Genomic DNA, 25,420 nt, shown 5'->3' with positions numbered 1-25,420 from the left:
CATTAGCTGCCTAGACACTGGAGTTTTTTCTTGTTAGTTGGTCTTAGTGGATCTCTCTCTCTCTCTCTCTCTCTGTTTCTCTCTCTCTCTCTTTGCCTCTATCTCAAGACATGGTTTCTCTATATATGTCCTGGAACTTGATTTGTAGACCAGGCAGGCATCGAACTCAGGAATCTGCCTGCCTCTGCCTTGTGATTGCTGGAATTATGGCTGTCTTTTTATTTTTTGAGACAGGGTCTCTCTCAATGTGTATACCAGGTTGAACTTAGAACTCACAGAGTAGTGAATATTCTTAATGGCCTCTTTTGATATTGTCAGGTGGACAAAAAGGAATGCCCCTGCACAGTGGAGGCGGAAAGACCGGCAGAAGCAGCACACAGAACACTTGCGCTTAGACAATGACCAGAGAGAGGTAAGACGCCTTAGGAATGGCAAGGAGGCCCCTTCTGTCATGCTGCACTCACCCTGTCTGTCACTCTCTTAGCATTTAGTAAGTTGCCCCAGCAGTGACCTCTCCCTGTGTCATTCTAGAGAGCACAGTGTTTTTCATGACAGCCAGCCAGATGATCCTGTATGTTCTGTTACTTGATAGGAATTTCAGAAGATGCCAGTCTGAAACTTGGAGAAATAAATGCCTTTAAAATTGGGGCTTTTTTTTTTTTTGTTTGTGGCACAGTAGGAAAGGAACTAATTTTGTTAAAATAGAAAGGAGGAAAGTAAGCTGGGGTCGGGGCTGTGACTCTTACTCTGAGGACAGAGAACTTTTTCCTGGACTTCTTTGTATCTCAGGTGATTGTGATATTTAGTTTTCAGTGCCGACTTGACACAATTCGGAATCACCTGGGAGGAATCCTAGTGTGTGTGTGGGGGTGTCCAGATTAGGCTGGCCTGTGAGTGTGTCTGGGTGGGACTGTCTTGGTTACCTTAATTGACTTGGGAAGATTCTCTTGCTCTTGGTTGCACAGTTCCCTGGGCAGTTAGTGCTGAATTGTGTAAGAGTAGAGAGAACAAACTGAGAACCAGCATGCTGCATCCTCTCTGCTGATTGCAGATGGCATCAGCTCCCTCCAGTGCCCACTGCTGTGCTCCCTGGTATGATAAACTGTATCTGCAGCTGTGAGCCCAAGGAAACCCTTTCTACCTGAATCTGCCTTGAGTTGCTTTTGTCAGGGTTTTATGGCAGCATTAGAAAAGAACTTAGCTTATTTTTTTCTTTATGTGGATAAGGAGGGGGATGGTTACCTAGTTACTGTTGTGTTGTGCTGAAGAGACATGACGACTAAGGCAGTTCTTAGGAAAGGTAGCAGGCATGTCTAAGCTGTGCATTCCTAGCTACATGTGCTCTAGGAGACCTGCAAATAAACCTGCCCAACATACGACAGTAAATGGACTCAAGCCATCGTTTGTTTGTTTACATATTACAGTTTGTAACTCCATGCCGGGTTCCTAAGTGTAAGCATCATGTTATAACGTCAAACATTTGGCTATGTGTGTGTCATATGCAAATGTTTGTATAAATGCCTCTCATGTCTTTAAATCAAAGGTAGTTTATTATACTCATGTCAATAAAACCAGAAATTGTAGTATTTTGATTTTCCCCTTTAGTACAAGAATTACACTTAAATTTTCTGCTTCCATATATATTTGAGCCCAGGCATAGGCAAGCAAAGAAGGTGTGGGGTACAATGTCCTCCTTGGGAGCCCACCAGTTGGTTGCTATGGTTTCTGTCCATGGACATAAAAGCTCTTTGGTTTTTCTGTTTAATGTAGAAGTACATCCAGGAAGCCAGGAATATGGGCAGTACCATCCGTCAGCCCAAACTGTCCAACCTCTCTCCATCAGTCATTGCCCAGACCAACTGGAAGTTTGTAGAAGGCCTGCTGAAGGAATGTCGAAACAAGGTGAGCTGTGGGTACTCAGTGCTGCTGTTTCCCTTGGCAGCAAAAAGAAGATCATTGCTTGGCTCGGACCACTCCTTATTTTATTTAAAAAGTGTGAGGGTAGGGATGGGGAGAGGGAGGTCAGGACAGCTTTGTAAGCCAGGTCTCTTCTGTCTTCATGTGGGGTCTGATGATGGAGCTCAGATCATCAGTTTGCCATGCCATCTGTCTGCCTCATGCCTTACATAATGGGATAATGCTAACCTTAAAAACTCGTTGCCTTATTAATTTCAGTGTTTTGCATATGTGGAAATGCTTTTGCTTCTCTGTTGTAATCTAACAGTAATTGCTTTTCATATCTAGTAATGGTTTGTGGGGCTGGAGAGATGGCTCAGTGGTTAAGAACACTGGATGCTCTTCCAGAGGACCCAGGTTCTATTCCCAGCACCCACATGGCAGCTCAGTGCTGTCTGTAACTCCCTTTCTAGGGAATCTGACCCCTCACACAGACACACATGCAGGCAAACATTGATGCTTTGTGGACCAGGCTGGCATGGAACTCAGTGTGCCACCACTGTCTGGATAGAAAGATTAGTTTTTAATATTTAAATTTTAAATGTAATTTCTAAGAAAAAGTCTTCATACAAGTCAGAATATCATAATATTTAGGACAACTCAGCTGATTTGTTCTCTGCTGCATCCTGAGAGTTATGAGTGAAATTGGAAGAAATTCATACTTTAAGAAGCTTGGGCTGGGGCCACAGGAGAGGGAGAAGGAGAAGGAAGAAGATGCCGTGGGGAGATGGATCCTGAGAGCATGGCCATGAGGACTGGCCAGTTGAAGTAGGAACAGCCCAGGCAGAACATGGTCTGCCTTCTCATACTTGTCACTTTGTCCCCAAAAAAGCAAGAGAAGAAGAGGAAGAGGAAGGAAGGAAGAAAGAGCAGGAGGAAGGAGGAGGAACAGGCAGAAGAGAAGGAGGAAGAGGAGGAGGAGGAGCCCAATTTATGTTGCCCGTATACTCCCTTGAGTATGGTCAAACTCCCAGTAACAGCCCCTTAAAGAAAATAGTCCTATTCCATGCACTCCCCCACCAGAAGCCTCCGGTGGTGGAGAGCTACACCTCAGCATCCTTAGCACAGTTTTTTAGAGCTCTCTTTGATGGTTTTCTGTATAGACTGTTATTTTTTTGGGCGGTGGGGTAGGATTCTTTGATCAAATTAAGCAAACTTGATTTTCTCTCAGATAAGACTGTCTACCCAAAGTGGGGTTCAAGAGAATAGCATCGAACACAGGAAAGGATGAGGTTTATATTAACTCCAAACTCCAAGGCTAGGGCTAGGTTTCAAGAGTTTTGGTCACATAGAAACTTGGCAGAACCTTTCAAAATTATTTGCCAGAACATCTCATCTCAGCAGAGTGGAGGTGTGGAACATGTCAAATTCCAGAAAATGGTCAAGACATGGTCAAATCCAAGTTTTATAGAAGACAGGAATCAACTTATTTTGACCTTGTAACAAGATAGGCTTTAATCTGGTCTGTATATAGAGTTAGACCCTGTTTCAAACACAAAAAAACCACCCTAGATTATTCTATGAGAATTGATATTTTAAATTTCAGATTTGTTCAATTTTAAGATTTTATTATTTATTAATATTTTAAGGTTTATTTTAGTATGTAAGAGTATTTTGTCTGCATGTAATCTGTGCATTACATGTGTGCCTGGTGCCTAAAGAAGTGATGAGCCTCCATGTGTGTGGTGGGAATCAAACCTGGGTCTTTTGAAAGAGCAACAAGTGTTCTCACCCACTGAGCCAGCCATCTTTGCAGTCCCAAGATTTTGTGTTTTAAATATGTGTGTGTGTGTGTGTGTGTGTGTGTGTGTGTGTGTGTGTGTGTATCTCTGACTGTGTTTGCCTGCCTGCAAGTACACTCAGAGGCCAGAGAGGGTATCAGGTCTCCTGGAGCTTGAGTTACTGGCTATTGTGAGCCACCCAATTCTGGGACTGAACCCAAGCCCTCTTTACAGGAGCAGTCCAGTGTCTAAACCCTGGGCTGTTTTTTCCCAGCCCCCTAGTTTAATTTTTAAACTGAGAGTTCATTCTAAGTCACTTGCGACTTTCTCCTATAGCGTTACCTTTCCTGCTATTAAAACCACTATTGATACATTTCTTGAAAGTTTTCATGTTCCTCAGTCATCTTGGCATTGATGTTGTTACATATTTGTAATAAGCATTTGTAGATTTTTACCTGAAATTATTCTCAATAAGTTCTTTCCTCTTTGAGAGTTATTTTAGATTTATTTCTAGGTTACATGTGCTTGAAGGTCTGTCCAGTGCATTTATTTAAGCCATGAGAATGGGGGAATAGCCAAGGTGGGCATGAGCAAAGGCTTTTATTCAACTCTTTTCACCTCATAAAGGCAAAGATTTGGATCCAGAGTAATGAAATCTCTTGCTAGGATCACTTGCTGATAGCTGTGTTTTCGCCTCCTTAACTGAGCTTTGAAAGCTTGCGTTCCCTATCACCTGGCCCACATGACTATACACTGTCCCTGGGCTTCTTCATCTCATCCTTCTTAGCCCAGCACATGTGCCATGCAGACTGCCACAGCTCTCTGCAGCAGTGTGGTTCTACTCACTGTGGTGATCTGTCCTACTTATCCATTTCTAGACCAAGAGGATGCTGGTAGAGAAGATGGGTCGAGAGGCCGTGGAGCTGGGGCATGGGGAGGTGAACATCACCGGTGTGGAAGAGAACACTTTGATTGCCAGCCTCTGTGACCTTCTGGAGAGGATCTGGAGCCATGGGCTACAAGTGAAGCAGGTAATGGGTCTAGCCTTTGGTTTCACTTCTAGTCTGGGATGCCAGTGGTTCTCAACCTCCCCAATGCTGTGACTCTTTACACAGTTCCTCATGTGGTGGTGACCCTCAACTATAAATTTTTTCATTACTACCTCATAACTATAATTTTGCTACTGTTATGAATTATGATGTAAATATCTGATATATGGGGTAGGGTATCAACAGCTAAGCGAATGTGAGTTCAGCTTTTTTTTTCTTATAAATAAAGTTTATACATCTATGTTTTTTAAACCTTTGAAAGTGGCACCTTTTTCTAGGAGGCGGTGCCTCACACCTTTAGTCCCAGCACTGAGGCAAGAACAGGTGGGTCTGTGAGTTCAAGGACACCCTAGTCTACAGAGATAGTTCTAGGACAGTTAGGGCTAAACAGAGAACCCCTGTCTTGAAAAACAAGATCAAACAAACAAAATGGCATCTTTCTTGGGAGTAAGTTGCAGATCAGCTTGGTTGGTCCTCTACTGTTGGCCTGTGTTTGGAAGTAGAACAGAGAGAGAACTGAGTTGAGGGAGTAACAGACCTCATTAATTACAGTCCTATTAGAAATGAGGCTCTTGCCGGGCGGTGGTGGCGCACGCCTTTAAGCCCAGCACTTGGGAGACAGAGGCAGGTGGATTTCTGAGTTCAAGGCCAGAAGAAAGGAAGGAGGCTCTCAGTGACGGCTGGTCATCTGAAGATCTGAGAGAAGCAGAGTGTTTGGTCCTTGCCACATAGAACTCCAAGAATCTCCTTGTTCCAGTGACGTGCTTTTCAGTGATAGTCATAGCCGCCATCTTTTATTCTCATGTTCTGTTCTGAAGCAAGGTCTCATGTAGCCCAGGCCACTGTGTAGTCCATGTGTTCAAGGGTGACCTTGAACTCCTGGTCCTGCTACCTTTCACCGTCTAAGTACTATTACAGACATGGTTAGTGCAGTGCTGTAAATTAAATCCAGGGTTTCATGTATGCTAAGCAAACACTCTACCATTGGATCTAATTTTCTTTTTTTGTTATTGTTGTTTGTTCTTTTTTGTTCTTGTTTGTTTGAGACAGGGTTTCTTAAGACAGCCTTGGCTATCCTGGAACTCTGAGCTCTGTAGAGCAGGCTGGCTTCAATCTCAGAGATCCAACTGCTTCTGCCTAAGATTGCTGGGATTAAAGATGTGCACCACTATACCTGGCCCTAAATTTTTTTTTATTAATTTATTTTGTGTGTGTGTGAGAGAGAGAGAAAAGTTGGGGGAAAAGGTCAGCAAACAACTTGCAGGACTCCTTTCTCTGTTTCTGCTCCTTGGAACACAAAGATTGGACTCCAGTGGCAAGCTCCTTTACCCACTAAGCTATCTTTAGTAGAATGGCCTTGAACTCACTGTATAACCCATTACTATGTTGATTTACCACTAAAGATAGAGTTCCACACTACAAGAAGGCAGGCTATATGCAACTATGAGGATGAGATAAACTATAAGTAAACACACTAGAACCCTGGCATCTGGAGAGCCAAAGTTGTAACTGCTGACACATAGCTAGTTTTCCTTTTTGCCAAGGCACAAGTTCAAATAACATCTGGGAGTCTGAGTTAAGGGAGCAATCTGCCCCTTAATGACAGGTCAGTTGGTCACCCTCAAACTGGTTTCCTTTATAATCATCCTTCAAAGTGTCACGACTCATGTGTGCTTGTGTGTGTGTGTTTGTGTGTGTGTGCATGCACATGCACATATGCAGACCTCAGGTGTCCTTCATTTTTATTTTCTTTTTGAGACAGGGTCTTTCTGTAGCCATTGCTGTCCTTAACTCTCTGATCCTTCTGCGTCTACCTCTGGAGTGTTGAAATTATCGGCATGGACTACTACCCTTGGCACCTGCTAGGCAAGCACTCTGCCAACTGAGCCATATCCCCAGCACTAAGATGCTTTATTTTAGAGATTTAACATGGTGCTTTATTATTAGCAAGCACTGAGATATGATAGCATCTATCATTATTTTCATTAAATATAACACTCACTTTGTAAGATTATTTATAAGTTATGTTGCTAACATAATATATACTGAATTTTTATCAACTACATAGGAACTCAATCATGAATATGAAATATTTGTCACCTGTGATAGTTATAGGGGCTGGGGAGATAGCTCAATTGGTAAAATGCTTGCTCTACAAGCATGAGGACCTGAGAGTCCTGTCTCTAGAGCTTACATAAGGAAAGCTAATAGTGGTGAGTGTTTGTAATCTCACTGTCAGGGAGGAGGAGACCAGTAGATCCCTGGGGCTCACTTTGGATAGCAGGTATTTGATGAAGTACAGGCCATTGAGAGATACTGACTGTCTTAGTCAAGGTTTCTATTCCTGGACAAAACATCATGACCTGGAAAGAGAGGCCCATTGGACACGCAAACTTTATATGCCCCAGTACAGGGGAATGCCAGGCCAAAAAGTGGGAATGGGTGGGTAGGGGAGTGGGTGGGTAGGGGAGTGGGGGGGGAGGGCATGGAGGACTTTTGGGCTAGCATTGGAAATGTAATTGAGGAAAATATGTAATAAAAAAAACAAAACAAAAAACATCATGACCAAGAAGCAAGTTGGGGAGGAAAGGGTTTATTCAGCTTACACTTCCACATTGCTGTTCATCACTGAAGGAAGTCAGGACTGGAACTCAAGCAGGTCAGGAAGCAGGAGCTGATGCAGAGACCATGGAGGGATGTTCTTTACTGGCTTGCTTCCCCTGGCTTGCTCAGCCTGCTCTCTTATAGAACCAAGACTACCAGCCCAGAGAGGGTCCCAACCACAAGGGGACCTCCCCCCTTAATCACTAATTGAGAAAATGCCTTACAGCTGGATCTCGTGGAAGCATTTCCCCAACTGAAGCTCCTTTCTCTGTGATAACTCCAGCCTGTGTCAAGTTGACATAAAACTAGCCAGTACATTGACCTTAAAAAAAAAAAAAGATTGGAACTGGGCATAGTTTAATCCAGCACTTAGGAGGCAGGGGCAGAGGCAGAGGCAGAGGCAGGAGGATCTCTGTGAGTTTGAGGCCAGCTTGGTTTATTTATCCCAGCCTGCAACTAAGGGCAAGATGAAGATGCCTTTAAATGTAATAGGGAATTTAGACACTGTTACACAGACTCTTGACAGGCTAGGTGTGTGTGTGTGTGTGTGTGTGTGTGTGTGTGTGTGTGGGTTTAGGGTGGACAGGATATGACCTTGTCCAGTAGAGTATTTCAAGGTTGTCTTTTACACCCCTTTGAACACACACCCCATTTTAGCTCCTTTGTATGCTGGTTGGAAATTATTTCAGCTTTGGTTATCTTCCTTCTGTCTCTCCTGGGTTTTAGTAGATGATGTATGTATGCCCATTGTGTGTATTGGGGGGAATTAAAACAGCAATTCTAGCAAAAAGTGGTTCTTGCTAGTATTTTTACAAAAAAATTGTTCTTTGCATGTTGAACATCATTAGTAGTTGTTTCTCCCTCCCATTGCTTTCAGGGGAAATCAGCTTTGTGGTCCCATCTGTTACATTATCAGGAAAACCGGCAGAGAAAACTCACATCAGGAAGCCTTAGTACCTCAGGTAAGGCAGTTTGTGCACTTGTGTAGACTGTTTCAGCTCACTTTCCTGTCCCTCTCTACAGTGATCGTTACGATTCCTGTGTCCAGGCCACTGAAGCTTTTACTTACAGTGTTTTCTGTTTTAAAAAAATAAAGCCACTGGGCTGGAGAGATCTCAGCTTAGTGCTAAGTGTGTTTGTTGTGGGGTTGGAGAGAGATGGCTCAGTGGTTAAGAGCACTTGCTACTCTTCCAGAGGACCTAGGTTCGGTTCCCAGCACCCATATGGTAGCTAACAGCTCCAGGGAACCCAACACCCTCTTTTTGCCAGGCATAAATACAGTGCACATACATGCAGGCAAGGCACTAGTAGACATGAATAAAATCTTTTTATATAAAAAAGTGCTCATTGTTCTTCCAGAGACCCATAGTTCTGTTCCAAGCTCCATGTTGGATAGATCACAACTATGTGTAACTCAGGCTCCAGAGAATCCAACTTCTGGTCTCCATGGGTGTGTGTAAAAACACACACACACACACACACACACACACACACACACACACACACACACAGCTTGCTGAAACAGCATCACCTGCATCACAATGATGTTCTCATTATCTGTTTCTGGACCCTTTTGATTAATAAAAGTAAGCAGCCTAATTTGGCTTCAAAAATGGACTGTAAATTAAACACAGAAAAACTGGGTTTTACTGTGGTCCTGCAGTTTGCAAGAAGCTTTTTTTTTTTAAATTTTTTAATTTCTCTGACATGGGCATAGAGGCCAGAACAGGGCATGGGTCCCTGAAACTGGAGGTACAGCTAGTTATGAGCCACCATGTGGGTGCTGGGAATTAAACCTCTGGTCCTCTAGAAGAGTAGCCAGTGCTCTTAGCTGCTTAGCCTTCTCTCTAGGACTCCTCACCCCTACCCCACAAAATAAAACAAAAGCAAAAACAAAATAAAAAATACAACCTGGTGTTTGTAGGGACTCCAGGGATAATCTAGTCCATTCTCTTTATGAGGAAAAAAAATAAAGTCTAAAAAGGAATGAGATTGTTGTAAGATCATGCAGTAAGTTAATGAAAAAGAAAAGGTGTAATGAAAATGTCTGTTAGAAGCAGACCTCTTGTCTGCTCATCTAGGGTCCCTCATGCCGTCCTCAAGTGCCCCTTCCCATATGTGCCGCAGGCACTGTCTCCTTTTACTTCTTGACTACGACTCTCTCTGTCTCTCTCTCTCTCTCTTTCTTTTTTTTTTCTTTTTTTTTTTTTTTTTTTTTTTGGTTTTTCGAGACAGGGTTTCTCTGTAGCCCTGGTTGTCCTGGAACTCACTTTGTAGACCAGGCTGGCCTCAAACTCAGGAATCCGCCTGCCTCTGCCTCCTGAGTGCTGGGATTAAAGGCGTGTGCCACCACTACCTGGCGACTATGACTCTCTTTATACCAGCCTTTCTTACTTTCAAGCTTCTTCCTTGGCTGGTCAGTCAGTTGGTCGGTCTGTCTGCTTGTCTGTCTGTCTTTTTCTTTTTCAAAGAGGTCTCACTGTGTGACCCTGGCTGTTTGGAACTAGCTCTGTAGACCAGCTGCCTTTGAGCTCACTGAGATCCTGATGCTTCTGCTTCCCCAGTGCTGGGACTAAAGGCCTCCCCTCCCCTCCCCTCCCCTCCCCTCCCCTCCCCTCCCCTCCCCTCCCCTTTTCTCTTGGTTTTGGTTTTTCGAAACAGGGTTCCTCTGTGTAGCTCTGGCTGTCCTGGAATTAGCTTTGTAGATCAGGCTATCCTTAAACTCACAGAGATCCACCTACCTCTGCCTCCCGAGTACTGGGATTGAAGGCGTGCACTACTCCAATCAGCTATTCTTAGTGGTAAAGTTAAGTTTGAATGGAATTTTGAAAAATTTCCTCCTTTGTATTTTACTTGGGTTATAAACTTCATGCCCTTGAACTAGTTGTTCCTCAAGTAGCACTGACTCTGAATAGAAAATTGGCTGAAGACCAGGGACAAGCATTCCTGAAGGAGGCCATTTTGGTGTACTTTGTGGGTGTGTAAACCTCAGAATTTCTCAGGAAAGTTATGGTAGTTACTGCCAAGGGACAAACTACAGCAAACTATTCTTAACAGTTTGGTGATGAAAACACTAAGCTTTATACATGGCATCTGGTACCAGATCAGAGATGTCATTCCTCCCTCAGAGGATCTAAGCACTCCAGAACAGGTTCATTCTGGAACATTCTCTTGGCTGTCTTGAAGACAGACTTGGGATTCCCCGGTCATGACATCTGTGCTCATGATGAACTGGAGCTAGGCGTCAACTCTGCCATGTCTCCCTCTGTTAAATGTAGCTTGTGATACCTTCACTGGCTCAGCTTACAGATTATCCAAGAAGTAAATAATATGCAAAAGTTTCAAATCTGATTTCTGTTGGGAACCTAACAATATTTGTGAAATGGCTACTTAATGTATTAATGATGGAGCCAATTGTTTGCTGTAGCAATTTGTGGTTTGACATGTAAAACACTCACTGGCTATTTGGATACTCGGAGTCTCTTTGGAGATGACAATCTTTGTTGTTCCAGGAATACTTCTTGATTCAGAACGGAGAAAGTCTGATGCCAGTGCCGTCATGTCTCCCCTGAGGATTTCCCTAATTCAGGATATGAGGTCCGTCTGCTCATTCACAAATTAACTACTAAATCTTGTCTCTGCTGTTGCTTGGGTGTGATACTCAGCCCACAGAATTTCTGTGGCTGTTGAAGCATTTCAACTAGTTAAAGCTAGCTAGGAGTCTTCACTATTGGTCTTTGTATATTTATAAAAAGGTAGTTTTCCTGCCATTTTGCAGACTCTACCAGGAGAAAGAGCATAGGTATCTTACAGTAATGGGGCTTGGCATTAGCCTGGCTTGCTGAAACCTATATTATCAGTTCTTTTCCTCAAAATTGTGAGAAGTGTGTCTGGCAAAGCCACAGAGAAGAGTGAGAAAGACTTCTAGGTGGAAAGGGGCTGTTCTGCCTGGATTCTATTCATTTACCATCTCACCCTACACTTCTTCCCTTAGGCACATCCAGAATATTGGGGAAATCAAGACTGATGTGGGAAAAGCCAGAGCATGGGTGCGACTGTCCATGGAGAAGAAATTACTGTCCAGACACCTGAAGCAGCTTCTTTCAGACCATGAGCTCACCAAGTAAGGCCAGGCTCCAGGCTTGGCAGATAGACTAGAGAATTGGGGGTGGGAAGGGTAAATTCATCATGCCACAGCAGCAGCATCCAGCAGCCAGCTAGAGTTAAGCTGCAGACTCACCGTGTGTACACCTCACTCTATGTGCAGACTCACTGTGTGTGCACCTCCCTCTATGTGCAGACTCACTGTGTGTGTACCTCCCTCTATGTGCAGACTCACTGTGTGTGCACCTCCCTCTATGTGCAGACTCACAGTGTGTGCACCTCCCTCTATGTGCAGACTCACTGTGTGTGCACCTCCCTCTATGTGCAGACTCACTGTGTGTGCACCTCCCTCTATGTGCAGACTCACAGTGTGTGCACCTCTCTCCATCTGCAGACTCACTGTGTGTGCACCTCTCTCCATCTGCAGACTCATCCTTCTGCTTTCTGCTTCCCCTGCCTTCAGTCTGTATGCTCAGAACTAGCAGTGCTGTTCTCCTTCCTGGAACCTTTGACCAGGAGGCATTTCTTTGTTCTATTTATTTTTTGTTCTGAGAAGCAAAGGGTTGGAGAATTCAAGGGAACTTCAGAGTTACCCCTTGACTCTGCTGAGCCCAAGGCCAAGCAGAACAGCCAGTTAGTTCCCTTTCCTTCTTCCTTGACTGAGTCTCCTCAGAGCTTTCAGATAGCACACCTAGAACCTCTCCCTTCATACTTCCCATTAGGACAGAAAGGATGTCCAGGGGCTTACACTTGCCAGAGCCACAGTCTCCTGTTTGCCCACCTCTCTTCCCATTGTTCCTTCCTTTCTCTGCCTCTCAGATGACTCAACTCTGTCTTTTCAGTACATCTGACTCTCTCTCTCTCTTTCTCTCTCACTCTCTCTCTCTCACTCTCTCTCACTCTCTCTCTCACTCTCTCTCACTCTCTCTTTCTCTCACTCTCACTCTCTCTCACTCTCTCTCACTCTCTCTCTCACACACACACACTCTCTCTCTCTCACTCTCTCTCTCTCTTTCTTTTTTGTTCTTTTCTCGTTTTTGTGGTATTTGGGATTAAGAACCTTACCCGCTGGACAAATGTTGTACCATTTACCCAGTAAGTCCTTAGCCCTAATCTTGTGTTTTTAAAAACTGTAGTCCTATTAGAGGACATTAGCTTAAAATGCACTCAATATCCAGTTCTTGACCCCAGTGACTACTCCAGCGAGTAGAAAATGAGGTTTGCATCAACAGATTGCATTTTATAAGTGAGGAAAGTCTCTCAAACACACCTAATACATGTATTAGTTCATGTATCATTGCTACAACAGACCACCCTGTGTTGGATATTTTATAAAGAAGAAAAGGTTTACTTATTTCACAATAAATGAGATGCTGGAAGTCCAGGATCAGGCCGCCACATCTATTTGGCCTGTGGCAAGAGCTTTCCTAGCTATATCACAGCATAGAAAAGGTAATGGCTAGTGCCGAAGGGACAGTGCATGAAGTGGTCTCACTTTATGGTAACCTGCTGCTTTCATGAGAACTCACTCCACAAGACCAACATTAATACCTGCTAGACTGAAGCTCCCTGACCTGATTAGATTCCTTTACATCTGACCTTTCACCATACTGGGGCCGAATTGGAGCACAAGAGCCTTTTAGGGAATTAACTCAAACTGTCCCCAACCTGTAGCGCCCTCTGTCCCATATCCTTATCTTTCTCCCAGTTTACTGAGGGTTTCAACCATGCCTCCTTTTCAACTGTTCCTCCTTCTCAGCCATCTTCAGTTGCTCCTATCGATGGGGATGTCTCTATTCCCATCCTCTCTCTATTGCCAGTTCCTTTAGGACTTAGTAAGAAGTTTTCTTTACCAGAATTTTCTTGGACATCAGGGCTGTTTGTCCTCCAGGCAGGCATTTGCTTTGACACCGCATTTGTTGGGCCTTCCTTTACCTTAGGAAATGTGTTCCACTGTGTAATGGTTTTATGCTTATTAAAGCTTGCTTACATCGAGAAGCTGAACTGTGTGCCTTCCCCAGTGCTGAGCTTGTTGCTTAGCATCGGGAAGGAATCAACCAGTGTCTGTAAAATGTGTACCTGGCTGTCCAGGCAGGAGCAGAAAAACCTTGCAACAGTCAGTATTGATAGACTGTTCTTTAGCCTCTGGCATTTTCAGCTACATTTCACCACTGTTGGTAGCTTGGAGGCTGTTAGCTCCCTTATTGTGAGTTCAGATCTCCTTGACCTCTCCATGGTAACTTGTGTTGTATAGTGTTCCTCTTACCTTGGCCTCTCTGTGGTGACTGGTGTCGTGTGGTGCTCCCCTTATCTTGGCCCCTCCATGATGACTGGTACTGCATGGTATTCCTCTTACCTTGAAACTGCTATGTGATGTTGTATGGCTGCAATTACCCTATACTCTAATGCTTTTTTTTTCTTTAAAAGTTAAAATATTTATTGTGCACGTGTGTGGGTGTGTAGATCAGAGGACATCTCTGTCGTTTTAATCATGTGGGTCTCAGGGTGGAACTCAGGTCTTCAGACTTGGCAATGGGCCTTTTTACTCACTGAGCCATCTCACCATCCTGTCTCCTATTTTCTTCCTCCCCTGCTCTTTGCAGGATGCTGGCTTCAACAGTCTTCCAACCTCTGCATACATGCCATTCTTTGTCTCTGTCTTGCTCTGTCTCACTTGGTGATCTCACTCACTCATGACTTCAGTTGCCTCTAAGCAGGTGACTCCCACCTCTGAAGCTCTGACCATTCTTCTGAGCCCCAGTTCTGCATTTATTTCCATTCAGACCTTAGGAGTAGCTTGGAGAGAATAAAATCAGGTTTTATATCATGTGGTTAACTTCCTTTTTAGTTTTGCAAAATGTTGCTGCTGTTTTCTCTGAACATCTTAACATCTCCCCCAATATCCATCACCCAGAATAATCAGGGTTGACTCCACTGTTCTGCCCTTCCTGGCTCTTTGGTTTCTTCTTCTCTTCTGTATTTCAGTCATCATTCTCCTCCTAGCCTCCCACCACACTAACTAAACTTCCTAAAATTGGCCTAAGGATATAGCCCTTTATTTATTTTGTTCTAGCCTAACTTTCGAGCCTTGTTGCTACCTGATCATTTCTGGGCGCTCAACTCTAGCCACTATTTTCCATACATCCTTTTTCCTGTGATTTAGAACAACTGTCTGGGTTTTTATTGTCCTCTAGACCCTCTTGATCTAGAAAACAGACAGGACTATTGAAGCTCACTGTTCTTAAATATCCAGAGAGGGCCTTTTATCTAGTAACTCCTATGTAGTTGTATACCTTGGTGTTTATTCAATTTATTCTGTCACTTAGGAGAGTCTGTTTGAGGGCAGGCTGTGGGTAAGGTGCTTTATGACTTTCCTGGGTGCTGGTGATTGTAGTAAGGCAGCGAGGATGTCGTCTTCCTTCTTCCTTGTGTGTGCCTCTTTGACAAGTATTCCCGTTATTTATGGAAGATATCTTGTTGTTGAGCCATGGAGGGCCTAGAAGCAGGCAAAGGAATTGGCCTTTGGTGTTTTGACCCTTGCTCGTAAGGTGGATCTGAGGTAGAAGCAGGGTTCTGACTCAGCTCTCAGCCTTCAGAAGGCCTGAGGTGTGGCCTGGTAATGAATGGTTATTGCAGACCTCTTGCCAGTTGTACTCGTGGCCACACGCTAAGACGACAGCCCAGCTAGAAGCCTGAGAGTGTCCTGTTCTCTCCAGTGGTTTTGCAGTTTGGGCTTTGGTTCAGAAAAGGAGATTCCTGACCTGTCTCCTCTGACAGTAGAGCAACATGCAGCATGTGATTTTGTTGGACTTGCTGTGGCTTAAGCCCCTGGCATCAGGCATAAAGAACGGCTAGTCTCCATCCTTTATGAAGAGATCCTAAGGAGCTCGTGGCTTGCCACCTCTTGCTTCTCTAACCCATCTACTTGTGAAAGTGAGCACTTTTAGCTTTTTTCCTGTCCTCTTGACTGGGGATTTATGTGTTGATGTCTTGCTACTGCCTGACAGGAAGCTGTACAAGCGTTACGCCTTCCTGCGCTGTGATGACGAGAAGGAGCAGTTCCTCTATCACCTGCTCTCCTTCAACGCAGTGGACTACTTCTGCTTCACCAACGTCTTTACAACCATCCGTGAGTAGCTCTGCTCCAGTCTCAAGGGCCTGTTCTAGCCAGGCGTCATGAACCTACCCAGGCTTGCTGTCTCCTTTGAACTTTATTTCTTTTATTTATTTATTTTTCCTTGATGTTTGAGAAGGAGTCTCTTTGTGTAGCTAAGACTGACATCAAACCATGGTAGTCCTCCTTGCCCCTGCCTTTGGCATGCTGGTGTACACATCAGTGCCTGGCCCCCTCGTGTTGTCTGTTTGCCTTTGTGCTTCCATGGGGAGGTAAGAAGGAACAGCTCCTTCTCGGTGGCTGCTTTCTCAGAACTTTCTGTCCTCATCCTTTTGTTTGTCGTGGTGTCAGTCAGTGTTGTTCCACAAACTGCTCACGAGGCCTAGGGACATAAAGTGTGCTGGGGCTGCATTTATCGTCCATCCTGCACACTTCTGAAGAGTTCTCCTTGTGTTCAGCCTGAGAAGTATCTCAGCATTATAGATTTAGAGTAGCCCCAGAGAGAAAGGTGTCTTCCTGAAGTAGCAGAAAGAATGCCATATGACAGTAGGCCATTATGCCAGGCCAGCCCTGCCCCTAACTCATTAAATTCCTGTGTGCAGAGCTGTGGGCCTCACTCTCCATATTTTTAGAGGAGGAGGGTTCAAAGTACTCTAGGGTCTTTGAGCTTCATCTTTCTATGATGCCAAGATTCTTTACTTGGTAGTCTTTGAATTTGCTCCATAGCCACACTGCTCAGCAGCTCACACTCTTCTCTCATCTTTGTCCCATCTTCCTTCCCAGAGAGTAGGGCTGTAGGTTGGTAGGAGTAGTAGTGAACTGGAATTAAAAGACCTAGGGCAAACTGTTTTCCTCTCTGTGCCCTGAAAGAGAGGTGGCAGCTGTGTAGACTGCTAAGATTAATATTATCGTTATGCTATTGGGCTCAAGAGGTGAGAGACTACAAAGCACTCTGAGATGAAATTCAGTTAGGAGTTGGTTACACTTAAAGCTGAGCCTGCAGATAGGCTTGTTTTTTATTGGGCGGTGACCCTGGGAAGAATAAGAGCAAGGCTGATATGTGAAGCAGCCAGGGGATCTGCTGGCAATAGCATGGCGGGAGATTCAGTCAGTGTTGCTCCTGAAGCTGGAGTAAGTCAGGGTCCCTCCGTCAGCTGTGAGAGATTCCCAATCCCCACCTTAACCTCTGTGGCTTCTCTAAACAGTGATTCCATACCACATTTTGATTGTACCAAGCAAGAAGCTGGGCGGCTCCATGTTCACCGCCAACCCGTGGATCTGTATATCAGGAGAGCTGGGTGAGACCCAGATCCTGCAGATCCCCAGGAATGTGCTAGAGATGACGTTTGAGGTAGGTGATATCTGGGGTCCCAGCCCACGGCTTTGTGGGGAAGCAAGTTTGTAACAGCTGCCGTAGGAATTTTCTGCAGGACATCGTAGAGGCCTTGTTTCACAGCCTTGTGTATCAGCACAGTGGACCTGTTCTGAGACAATGTTAGGCCAGGACTAAGCTTGACCTGGAGGGAAGAACCTGCACCTTGTACGTAGTCACTTGCTGGAAGGAGTTTATATGTCAGAACTTGTATATGAGGGCGTACGTGGGAATGGGCTGGATTGTTGGGGAAGTCTCCAGAGTTCTTTCAACTGTAACACAAGGCTATTTGTTAAGCTGGAGGACCAACCTGGAATGTTTTGACCCCAGACCCTGGTCTTCCTTTAAGGCTAGCATCTTCTTTCTCAGCCATGAGCTGTCTAGGAGACAATGCTGGTCTGCCAAAACTTGCAGTAGGTAGAGTTGTGAGCCCTGCTCCTACAGATGCTGAGCCAGGAGGCAGACAGCCAGTCAGATTTGTGCCTCTAAGGACTGCCACTCCTGCTTTTCTGACCTGGCTTCTTTTCCTTATTCCCTCAGTGCCAGAACCTGGGGAAGCTCACCACTGTCCAGATTGGCCATGATAATTCTGGGCTGTATGCCAAGTGGCTTGTGGAATGTGTGATGGTCAGGAATGAGGTCACAGGACACACCTACAAGTGAGTGACCCTGGGTGTGCACCCCTGGGGCTGTCTTTAAAAACTAAGTATGAATTTCTCAAGGAGCCTCTTAAGGTTTGATAGCCCTGGTGATTTCTCTTTGGCTCTGCCTTGTTGTATTTGAAAGATCCAGATGGTTTTCAACTGAGTGAACATGTATGGTATTGATGGACATGTGTCTCAAGCCACTCAGGTAATTCCAATGAACGTTACTGTGGGACAGAGAGAGTCCAGGAGCCCCTAGTCTGGTTTTGTGACCTGTCCCATAGACTGGCTTTGTTGCTGGTGCCACTGAGCAGCAAGGGAGGATGCTGGAGGAATGAGTAGCCCTCACAGGCCTTTGTTTACCTCTAGGTTTCCGTGTGGCCGATGGCTGGGGAAGGGTATGGACGACGGAAGCTTGGAGCGCGTGCTTGTTGGGGAGCTGCTCACTTCCCTACCTGAGGTGGATGAGAGGCCTTGTCGCACTCCGCCACTACAGCAGTCCCCCAGTGTCATCCGGAGACTTGTGACCATCTCGCCCAACAATAAGCCCAGTGAGTAGGAGGAAAGTCTGGAAATGGGTAGGTCTCTGAGGTCCTGGCCTCACTCTGCAGCTGCCCCTGCTAGAGTAGAGAGTGTGGCAGGAGCCACCAATGCTGGCAAAGCCATCTCCTCTCTTGATCGTCATGTGTATGTGGCCTTTGCTTTGGAGACTTGGAAGGACACTGGTGATCTGTCTTGTTGTTGCATGTTCCTGTATGTCAGAGAGAGAGAGGTAATTTCTGGTCTCCTCCTTCCTGGTGACTGTTCACACAGCTCTCTTATGGAAACCAAGAGCTCCAGAGTGAAGTGGAAAGTAAACTGGGCCAGCATCTCAGAGACAGAACCGATTAGCTTGACTTTGCCCTCAAAGAGTTTTGGGAAGAGCTGTCTCTGCAGAAGTAGGTGGGCGAGAGTCTCTGCTTTCTGAGATCTCACTCTCCTGCTTCTGCCATGGGCCAATTCTATTCTGTGTTCTCAGTCTCCCGTTTGATAACCTCTGAGATTACTTTGGCTGTCTACTTGATTTTCTCAGAGCTGAACACTGGGCAGATCCAGGAGTCCATTGGGGAGGCAGTCAATGGCATTGTGAAGCACTTCCATAAACCTGAGAAAGAGGTGAGTGAGCCTTCCTGCCCTCTAGCCCAGAGGAGTCCTCTTGATATTGCAGTCACCTTGTTATGCCCTTCAATGTCCATGTGCTCTGGCTAGTCCAGAGTCATCAACAAGGTCTTCTGGAATATCTCAAGCTAGCCTGGAACCCCTCATGTAACCTATCCTGCTCTCAAAAGTTGTGACAAAGCCGGGTGTGGTGGCGCACGCCTTTAATCCCAGCACTTGGGAGGCAGAGGCAGGCGGATTTCTGAGTTCGAGGCCAGCCTGGTCTACAGAGTGAGTTCCAGGACAGCCAGGGCTACACAGAGAAACCCTGTCTCGAAAAAACCAAAAAAAAAAAAATAATAATTGTGACAATCTCCTGCTTCCACTTCCCAAGTGCTGGGATTATAGGCGCATATTCCCCTGCCTAGCCAGAGTCCAGAACAGCATATGCCTTGCCTGTTTGGGGATGGGATGGACTCTTTCCTCAGGAGCCTTTGCCTCAGTTCTTTTGTTTGCCCTCTATATTGACGGCTAAGTAGAGTCTTTGGGGTCCCCCAGTTAACACAACCTCTTCCTGTCTTTTTTTGGATTTGCTTGTGTCTATCCAAATGATGACTACACTGGCTTTGTGTGCCCTCCTGGGCAGTCTCCTGTGTGTGACTCCAATTCTATCACATGCCTTTCACCAGTTCTTCACTGAAAGAGTATGCCAGCCATTGTGGTTGGTGCTAGACAACAGACAAGAGCTGTTTGGTTTGCTTCCTCCTGGCCTGGCTCTGGTTTAAGGATGTAGTAGTGGTAGGGCAGCTCAGCTGAGACCTGCCTGTCATTTATCCTGTTTTCTCTCCTAGCGTGGCAGCCTGACACTGTTGCTCTGTGGAGAGTGTGGTCTCGTTTCAGCACTGGAACAAGCTTTTCAGCATGGATTTAAATCACCCCGGCTCTTCAAAAATGTCTTCATTTGGGATTTCCTGGGTGAGCTGGTCTAGGTTTGAAGAGTAGGAAAAGTATGTTGATATGGAGGTCTTTATATTCCATGTCATATGGGTTAGCTGTAGAAGCCAAATCAGGCAGCCCTTAGTTAGGTCTGCTATTTGTTTGCCCAGATTTTTTTGTAGGGAATAATGGGAGAGCACACCAACCCCATGCTCATGGGTATGACCCCTTAGCTCTGAAAACTTGGACCAAAAGAGTTTCTGAGCATCTCTCATCTAGAATAGGCTTAGCCCCAATTCCTCACCCTCTATTCCTATAGAACCAAAACAACAGTTGAGAGTATTGGATCCCAAACCCTGTGTGGAGAATTTTTATGCAGGAGACAGTCCTCAGAGTTTTCTTGTCCTTTCAGACAAGTGGAAAAGAGCATGCTCATGCTAAGGGCTACATAAATAAAATCTAAAACTTGCTTTGGTCTCCTGAAGTTGCTTGTGTGGGCTTGGAGAGTCCACAGCCCCTGGCCTGCAGGGCAGAGTTTGAGGAGCCATTGTCACAGCTTTTCTTCTCTTCACAGAGAAAGCACAAACCTATTATGAGACGTTAGAGCAGAATGACGTAGTTCCAGAAGAAAACTGGCACACACGGGCCCGCAATTTCTGCCGCTTTGTCACTGCAGTCAACAACACGCCCCGGAACATTGGCAAGGACGGCAAATTTCAGATGCTGGTGTGCCTGGGAGCCAGGTACTACAGGGCCAGAGTGTGCAGCAGCCAATATTCAGATGCTGCAATAGGGTGGGCACTGTCCTGCAGGGTGGGCACTGGCCATGGCCCTGCCTTGGAGGGCCCCTTTATGCCATTGATTTTTCTTATGTATCTTGTGTGTTTGTGGGACCTGGGAAGTAGAATGTGTATGATTAAGGAAGATGGAGGCCACATCTTGATGGGAAGGTTCAAAACCACCCTGTTGGGGACATTGGAAGTAAATATGTATAGTTATTTTTTCAGTAAACAATTGAATTTCAGGGGCCTTATGGAAAGTGGTAGGAAAGAAAGCTGAGCTGGGAAGTTTGCTGGTCATGTTTAAAAGTAAAATGTGTCAAACATTATCAAACTACCCCTCATAGGATGTGCGAAAACCCTAGAGAGGAGAGAGCCCCGAGAAAGCTTCCGGGAAGAGGAGGTGTTTCAGTGAGGCTTTAGTGGAAGGAAATGGCATGCAGAATGATGGGTCAGTGATAGGGAGCACGTTTAGAAGGAAGCGGGGGCTACAAGACCTGGGATGGAGAAAATTCCTTCTGTATTAGGGCTGCATTGTTTAATGAGAAGGCTGAGATAATGTGGAGCTGACATCATGGGTAATATGCATCGGAGTGGACAGCACTGAGAGAGTGGGAAGGCCACATAGACTAGAGGCATGGTATTCAGGCCGTGTGCAGGAGAGTTGGTGTGACAGTTAATACAGACTCTGAGCTGAGTACTATGTGGCTGTGCCCCCAGCTACTGGGGAGCTAAGGCAGGAGGATTGCTTGAACCTAGAAATACAAGGCCCATCATGAGCAACACAGTAAGAACTCCATCTCAACAACACAAAAGTAAGTAAGATGCTGGAGAGAGATGGCTCAACGGTTAAGATGACCCTTTCCTCTTGCAGAGGACACAGGTTGGGTTTACAGCACCCACATGGCTACTAACAAAAGTTCCAGAGGGTCCAACATTTTGTGCCGTTTGGTGGCATTGCATATAGGTGGTGCTGTCATGAAAACTAAACCTCTTGCAACAGCTGGCAGATGGGAAGTGTCACATGTTTTAGTACTTCTGGTGATGTTAGTGTGTGATGTTAGCTGTGGAGAAAAGAAATGTTTTGGACCTCTGTTTGATGGCGGGAGGAGTGCTCACGTCTGCCTAGTAACTGGTGTGTGCTAGGTTGTCTAGGGAGATGAAGGAGGTGGAGAAAGAGAGGCAGGTGACAGGGATAATTGTGTTGGGTTATTCCCAGGGCTGAGTGGTGGAAAGCAAGCTCCTTTAGAGGGAATTGGGGCTATGGGGGAGGGGTACAGCTTCTTCATCCTCTCACTAAGTTCAAGGATCCCCCCACCCCCAACTTGGCCTTGGCCTGTGTCTTTCTTTTCCCTTGCTTTGACCTACCTGGATCACTCCCACCCTACCAGAGATCACCTCCTGCACCACTGGATAGCCTTGCTGGCCGACTGCCCCATCACTGCGCACATGTATGAGGACGTGGCGCTGATCAAGGACCACACACTCGTCAATTCCTTGATCCGAGTGCTGCAGACCCTGCAAGAATTCAACATCACACTGGACACTTCCCTCGTTAAGGGCATTGACATCTGACCTCTGAGCACCAGCCAGCAGCAGGACCCAGAAAGACTCCCTGCAGCTCTGCCTCTTCATCCCAAAGGGACCTAAGCAAGTTGTGGGGGACAGAGAGGATATGTATACTTACTGTAAAAAGAAAACTAGAGGATTTTTGGAAAAAAAATAATCTATTTTAGAGTTTATTTGCTGACCTGCTTTTTACACACTTTCATGTGAAAGAGACAGAGAGGGGCAAGGTTGGCGCTGCTTGTTTTGAAGCTGGTGCCTCCCTTGCATGGCCGCACGCTGGGAGCCTGTGGCCTCCCAGACTGAGCCTGCAACAAGTGTGGGGCTGTTCCACATGCCGCCCCGTCACGGCGGTGAGGCCATTCCACATCGTTTTTAAACTAATGTTTTCTATATTAACATTATTCTGGCTATCTGGCTTTCACGGGCCACGCACAGGTGTGCGAGTGGGACATCCCATGCTCCAATCAAAGGGATTTTTAGCAGTGCCTCTGATCAAGCACTGCCAAGTCAGCTCCACATCCGTTTCCCCCCTTCCCCTTTTTTGTCAGTATTATTTGGGAAGGAGACATGCCAGGACAATGTCATTGTGCTACATGCAGAAAATCATGTTTCCTGTTGGCACAAAGTTGCACAGGAGTAAACATGAGCATGTTTAACAGGTTTGTCTTTTCTTCACCTATCTTATTTATTTAACCTGCCATTGTGTGTTTTAAGTATTTGTTTTTCTTTTCTTTTTTTCTTTAAGAGAAGGAAAGCTTGTCAGTCTAACTGGCTATGTTATTACTGTTCAATTTATGTTGTTTTGCAACTTAGAAACCAGCTACAGTATGGCCCACTTAATAAAACACCTGAAACAAATCTCACTGGTCACTGGCTTTCATGGGTGTGTGGGTTGTGGAGGTGTAGTGTGGCCTTCCTGAGGACCAAACTGTGCATCTCTCCCCAGCCGGCTGGGGTCTGGACTGTCTAGGACGCCCCTGAGGACTTAAGTCCGTGCACCTTCCCTATCTGGTGCCCAAGACTTTCAAAGCTAATTCAGTCAGCCAGTGAGGAGGAATGTGCAAAGGTTGTTCTCCCACCGCAGAGGGAGGAAAGCTGGCCAAGCTTACAAAGATTGTCACTTAATCGATGATACTGGGCCATTTCTTGAGAACGGTAGGAGACTGGGTGGGAACATAGAACACAGGTGGCCCTGTCTGCCCTCTGTTAACACATGCAGGTGTGTGTGTGTGTGTGTGTGTGTGTGTGTGTGTGTGTGTGGTGTAGAAGCCCTTTCTCTAGTGAAGGGTTTGCTCTGTCAGGTATAACAGTGGAAAAGCCTTGACCCTAGTAACCAGCTAAATTTTTCTTTTCTTTCTTTCTTTCTTTCTTTCTTTTTTTTTTTTTTTATTTCTGAGACTTCCATGTGTTGGGATTAAAGGCATTTGCCACCACACGTAGCTAAATTTTAATTTTTCAATCAGGCTCCTCTGGCAGAACGTTCCAGAAGTGGCTTAAACAAGTAGAACCCCTCAAACCCGGTGTTGTCCTCTTTTGTGTTCCTCTGGCTCTGCATGTAACTGCTCTCTCTGGTTCCCCTTGCCTGAAAATTGTGTACTGTTTACCTTAGGAGGCAGCTGCTATGATGTCTTCCCCAACCTCCTAGGCAGCTGTCATTGTCCTTGTGGCCCAACAGTTTCTTAGAATTTGGAAGACAATGCAGATATAGTTTCTTGGTTGTTTCGGCCAGCCCCATATTGGACCATCCCTGGGCTCTGAGCACTTACAGGGCAGGAAGGACCCCAGCACATGTCTGTCTTCTGTGAGCAGCTTGTGAGTGCACAGGATGTTTTTGCAAGAGATGAGGAGGAGGCTTCAGGAAAGCCACATTGTGGTGTCCTGCCGGCAGGGGGAGTGAGTGGGCTACAGACTGAGACCTCAGCTCCTTTGCAGGGAGAAGAGAGGAAGAGAGAAGAGGTTGGGCTGTGTCTCTGGAGTACAGAAGGAGAATTTTTGGTCCCCTAGAAAGGCTAGCATGATGTTCAGCTGTATGTCGTGAGCTTAAGCCTGGGCACACCTAACACCAGGGTTTTACACTCTGCAAAGCAAATGGAGATTTCCCCAGGGCTGGGAGGAAACCAAGGCCTGGAAAAGTTGAATTCCCAGGAAATACGGTTTTAGTCGTCATTGCTGTGATAAAAATAACTGACAAAAGCAGTTTAGGGGGAAAGGTTTATTCAGTTCAGTTGTAGTTACTGTGGAGAAGTTAAGGCCACAAGAGCTTGAAGTAATTCACATCCACGGTAATGAGAATGAATGAATGAATGAGTGAATTAGTGCATGCCAGTAATGAGCTCACTCCTTTTCATTCAGTATAGGATCCAGCCCATGAGATGGAGCCACCTATATTCTGGGTGAGTCTTTAACCTCAACTGAAATAAGAAAACCCTTCACAGGTCAACCGCATTATAGATCCCCTCACAGACTGTCTTCCCAGGTGATGCTAGGTTGTGTCAAGTTCACAGTTAAAACTAACCATCACAGTTCTTAGGAGCTAATAACCTGAGCCAGCTCTCGTCCTGTCTGTGGGATGAATGTGGGACAGGCTTAACTTCAGACAGCTGGCCACCGCTGTGGTTCTGCAAGACCAGATGTACAGCAGCCAGATGTCAGCTGTGCAATTTAGTGAGGGAGCTTGGGTCAGCCCTGAGCAGAGAGTGTTCCTGAGAAGGTGAGTGTGGACATGTTTCTTAAATTAGGGCTTTTCAGCTGCGAGTGTCCCTTTTTGTTGTGTTTTTAATCATCGTTGGAATGAGGAATGAAGTAAGAGAGCAGCCACATCCAGGAGCTCAAGATCTCAAGGACCCTGGAGTCAGCTGTGTCCTGCATGGGGCTTGCTCAGGCCTCTGTAGCAGCTCTGAGCAAGCTGGATTCTCTTTGCCCAGCTCACCATCCTGCCTGCCTTAGCATCTGCACCTGCTCTCATCCCAAGCTTCCGACACCAAGATTTCTGGGTAAGCAAGCAAGCAAGCAAGCAAGCAGATGAACTCAGTGAAGCACTAGAACGTGGGCACCTTGTAGTTAACACTCAGATTGAGACCTTTGCCAGCCCCAAATCCATGCTCCCTTCCCGCTACAGTCCAGTGGCTTCCCTGCCAACTGCTGCTAGATTTACTTTTTTTTCTTTTTTTTTTTTTTCAATTTAAAAATAATTAGGTCTGGAGAGATGGCTTAGCAGTTAAGAGCACTCGTTCTGACAAAGGACCCAGGTTCAGTTTCCAGCACCCACAGGGTGGTTCACAACCAGTTCCATGGGGTCCTATGCCCTCTTCTGACCTCCATGGGCACCAGGCATGTACATGGTGCACATAATATAAATGCAGGTGAAATTCTCACTATAGGAAATAATTCTTAAAAAGTAATTTTGTTTATGTGTGAGGGCGTGCATGCCACTTG

The 25,420-nt window shown here is 45.7% G+C and overlaps 1 protein-coding gene across 2 annotated transcripts in view; it reads left to right on the top strand.

Moving 5' to 3' along the window:
- Dennd5a (DENN/MADD domain containing 5A) overlaps window positions 1–22,843 on the top strand; it is a 66,691-nt gene extending 43,848 nt beyond the window's left edge. For both annotated transcript variants that reach the window (NM_001311139.1, NM_021494.1), the window contains 14 exons: window positions 319–412; window positions 1,771–1,902; window positions 4,556–4,708; window positions 8,208–8,292; window positions 10,843–10,927; window positions 11,325–11,453; window positions 15,442–15,563; window positions 16,754–16,899; window positions 17,461–17,579; window positions 17,934–18,115; window positions 18,637–18,719; window positions 19,553–19,676; window positions 20,212–20,380; window positions 21,808–22,843. In NM_001311139.1, coding sequence (NP_001298068.1) covers window positions 319–412; window positions 1,771–1,902; window positions 4,556–4,708; window positions 8,208–8,292; window positions 10,843–10,927; window positions 11,325–11,453; window positions 15,442–15,563; window positions 16,754–16,899; window positions 17,461–17,579; window positions 17,934–18,115; window positions 18,637–18,719; window positions 19,553–19,676; window positions 20,212–20,380; window positions 21,808–21,991 — 1,807 coding nt within the window. In that variant the 3' untranslated portion in view covers window positions 21,992–22,843. The remainder of the gene's footprint in view (window positions 1–318; window positions 413–1,770; window positions 1,903–4,555; window positions 4,709–8,207; window positions 8,293–10,842; window positions 10,928–11,324; window positions 11,454–15,441; window positions 15,564–16,753; window positions 16,900–17,460; window positions 17,580–17,933; window positions 18,116–18,636; window positions 18,720–19,552; window positions 19,677–20,211; window positions 20,381–21,807) is intronic.
- Window positions 22,844–25,420: the final 2,577 nt, after the last annotated feature.

The sequence above is a fragment of the Mus musculus genome, chromosome 7 (genome assembly GCF_000001635.26).
Source record: "Mus musculus strain C57BL/6J chromosome 7, GRCm38.p6 C57BL/6J".
Taxonomy (NCBI): Eukaryota; Metazoa; Chordata; class Mammalia; order Rodentia; family Muridae; genus Mus; species Mus musculus.
This window is presented reverse-complemented; position numbering and strand designations above follow the sequence as displayed.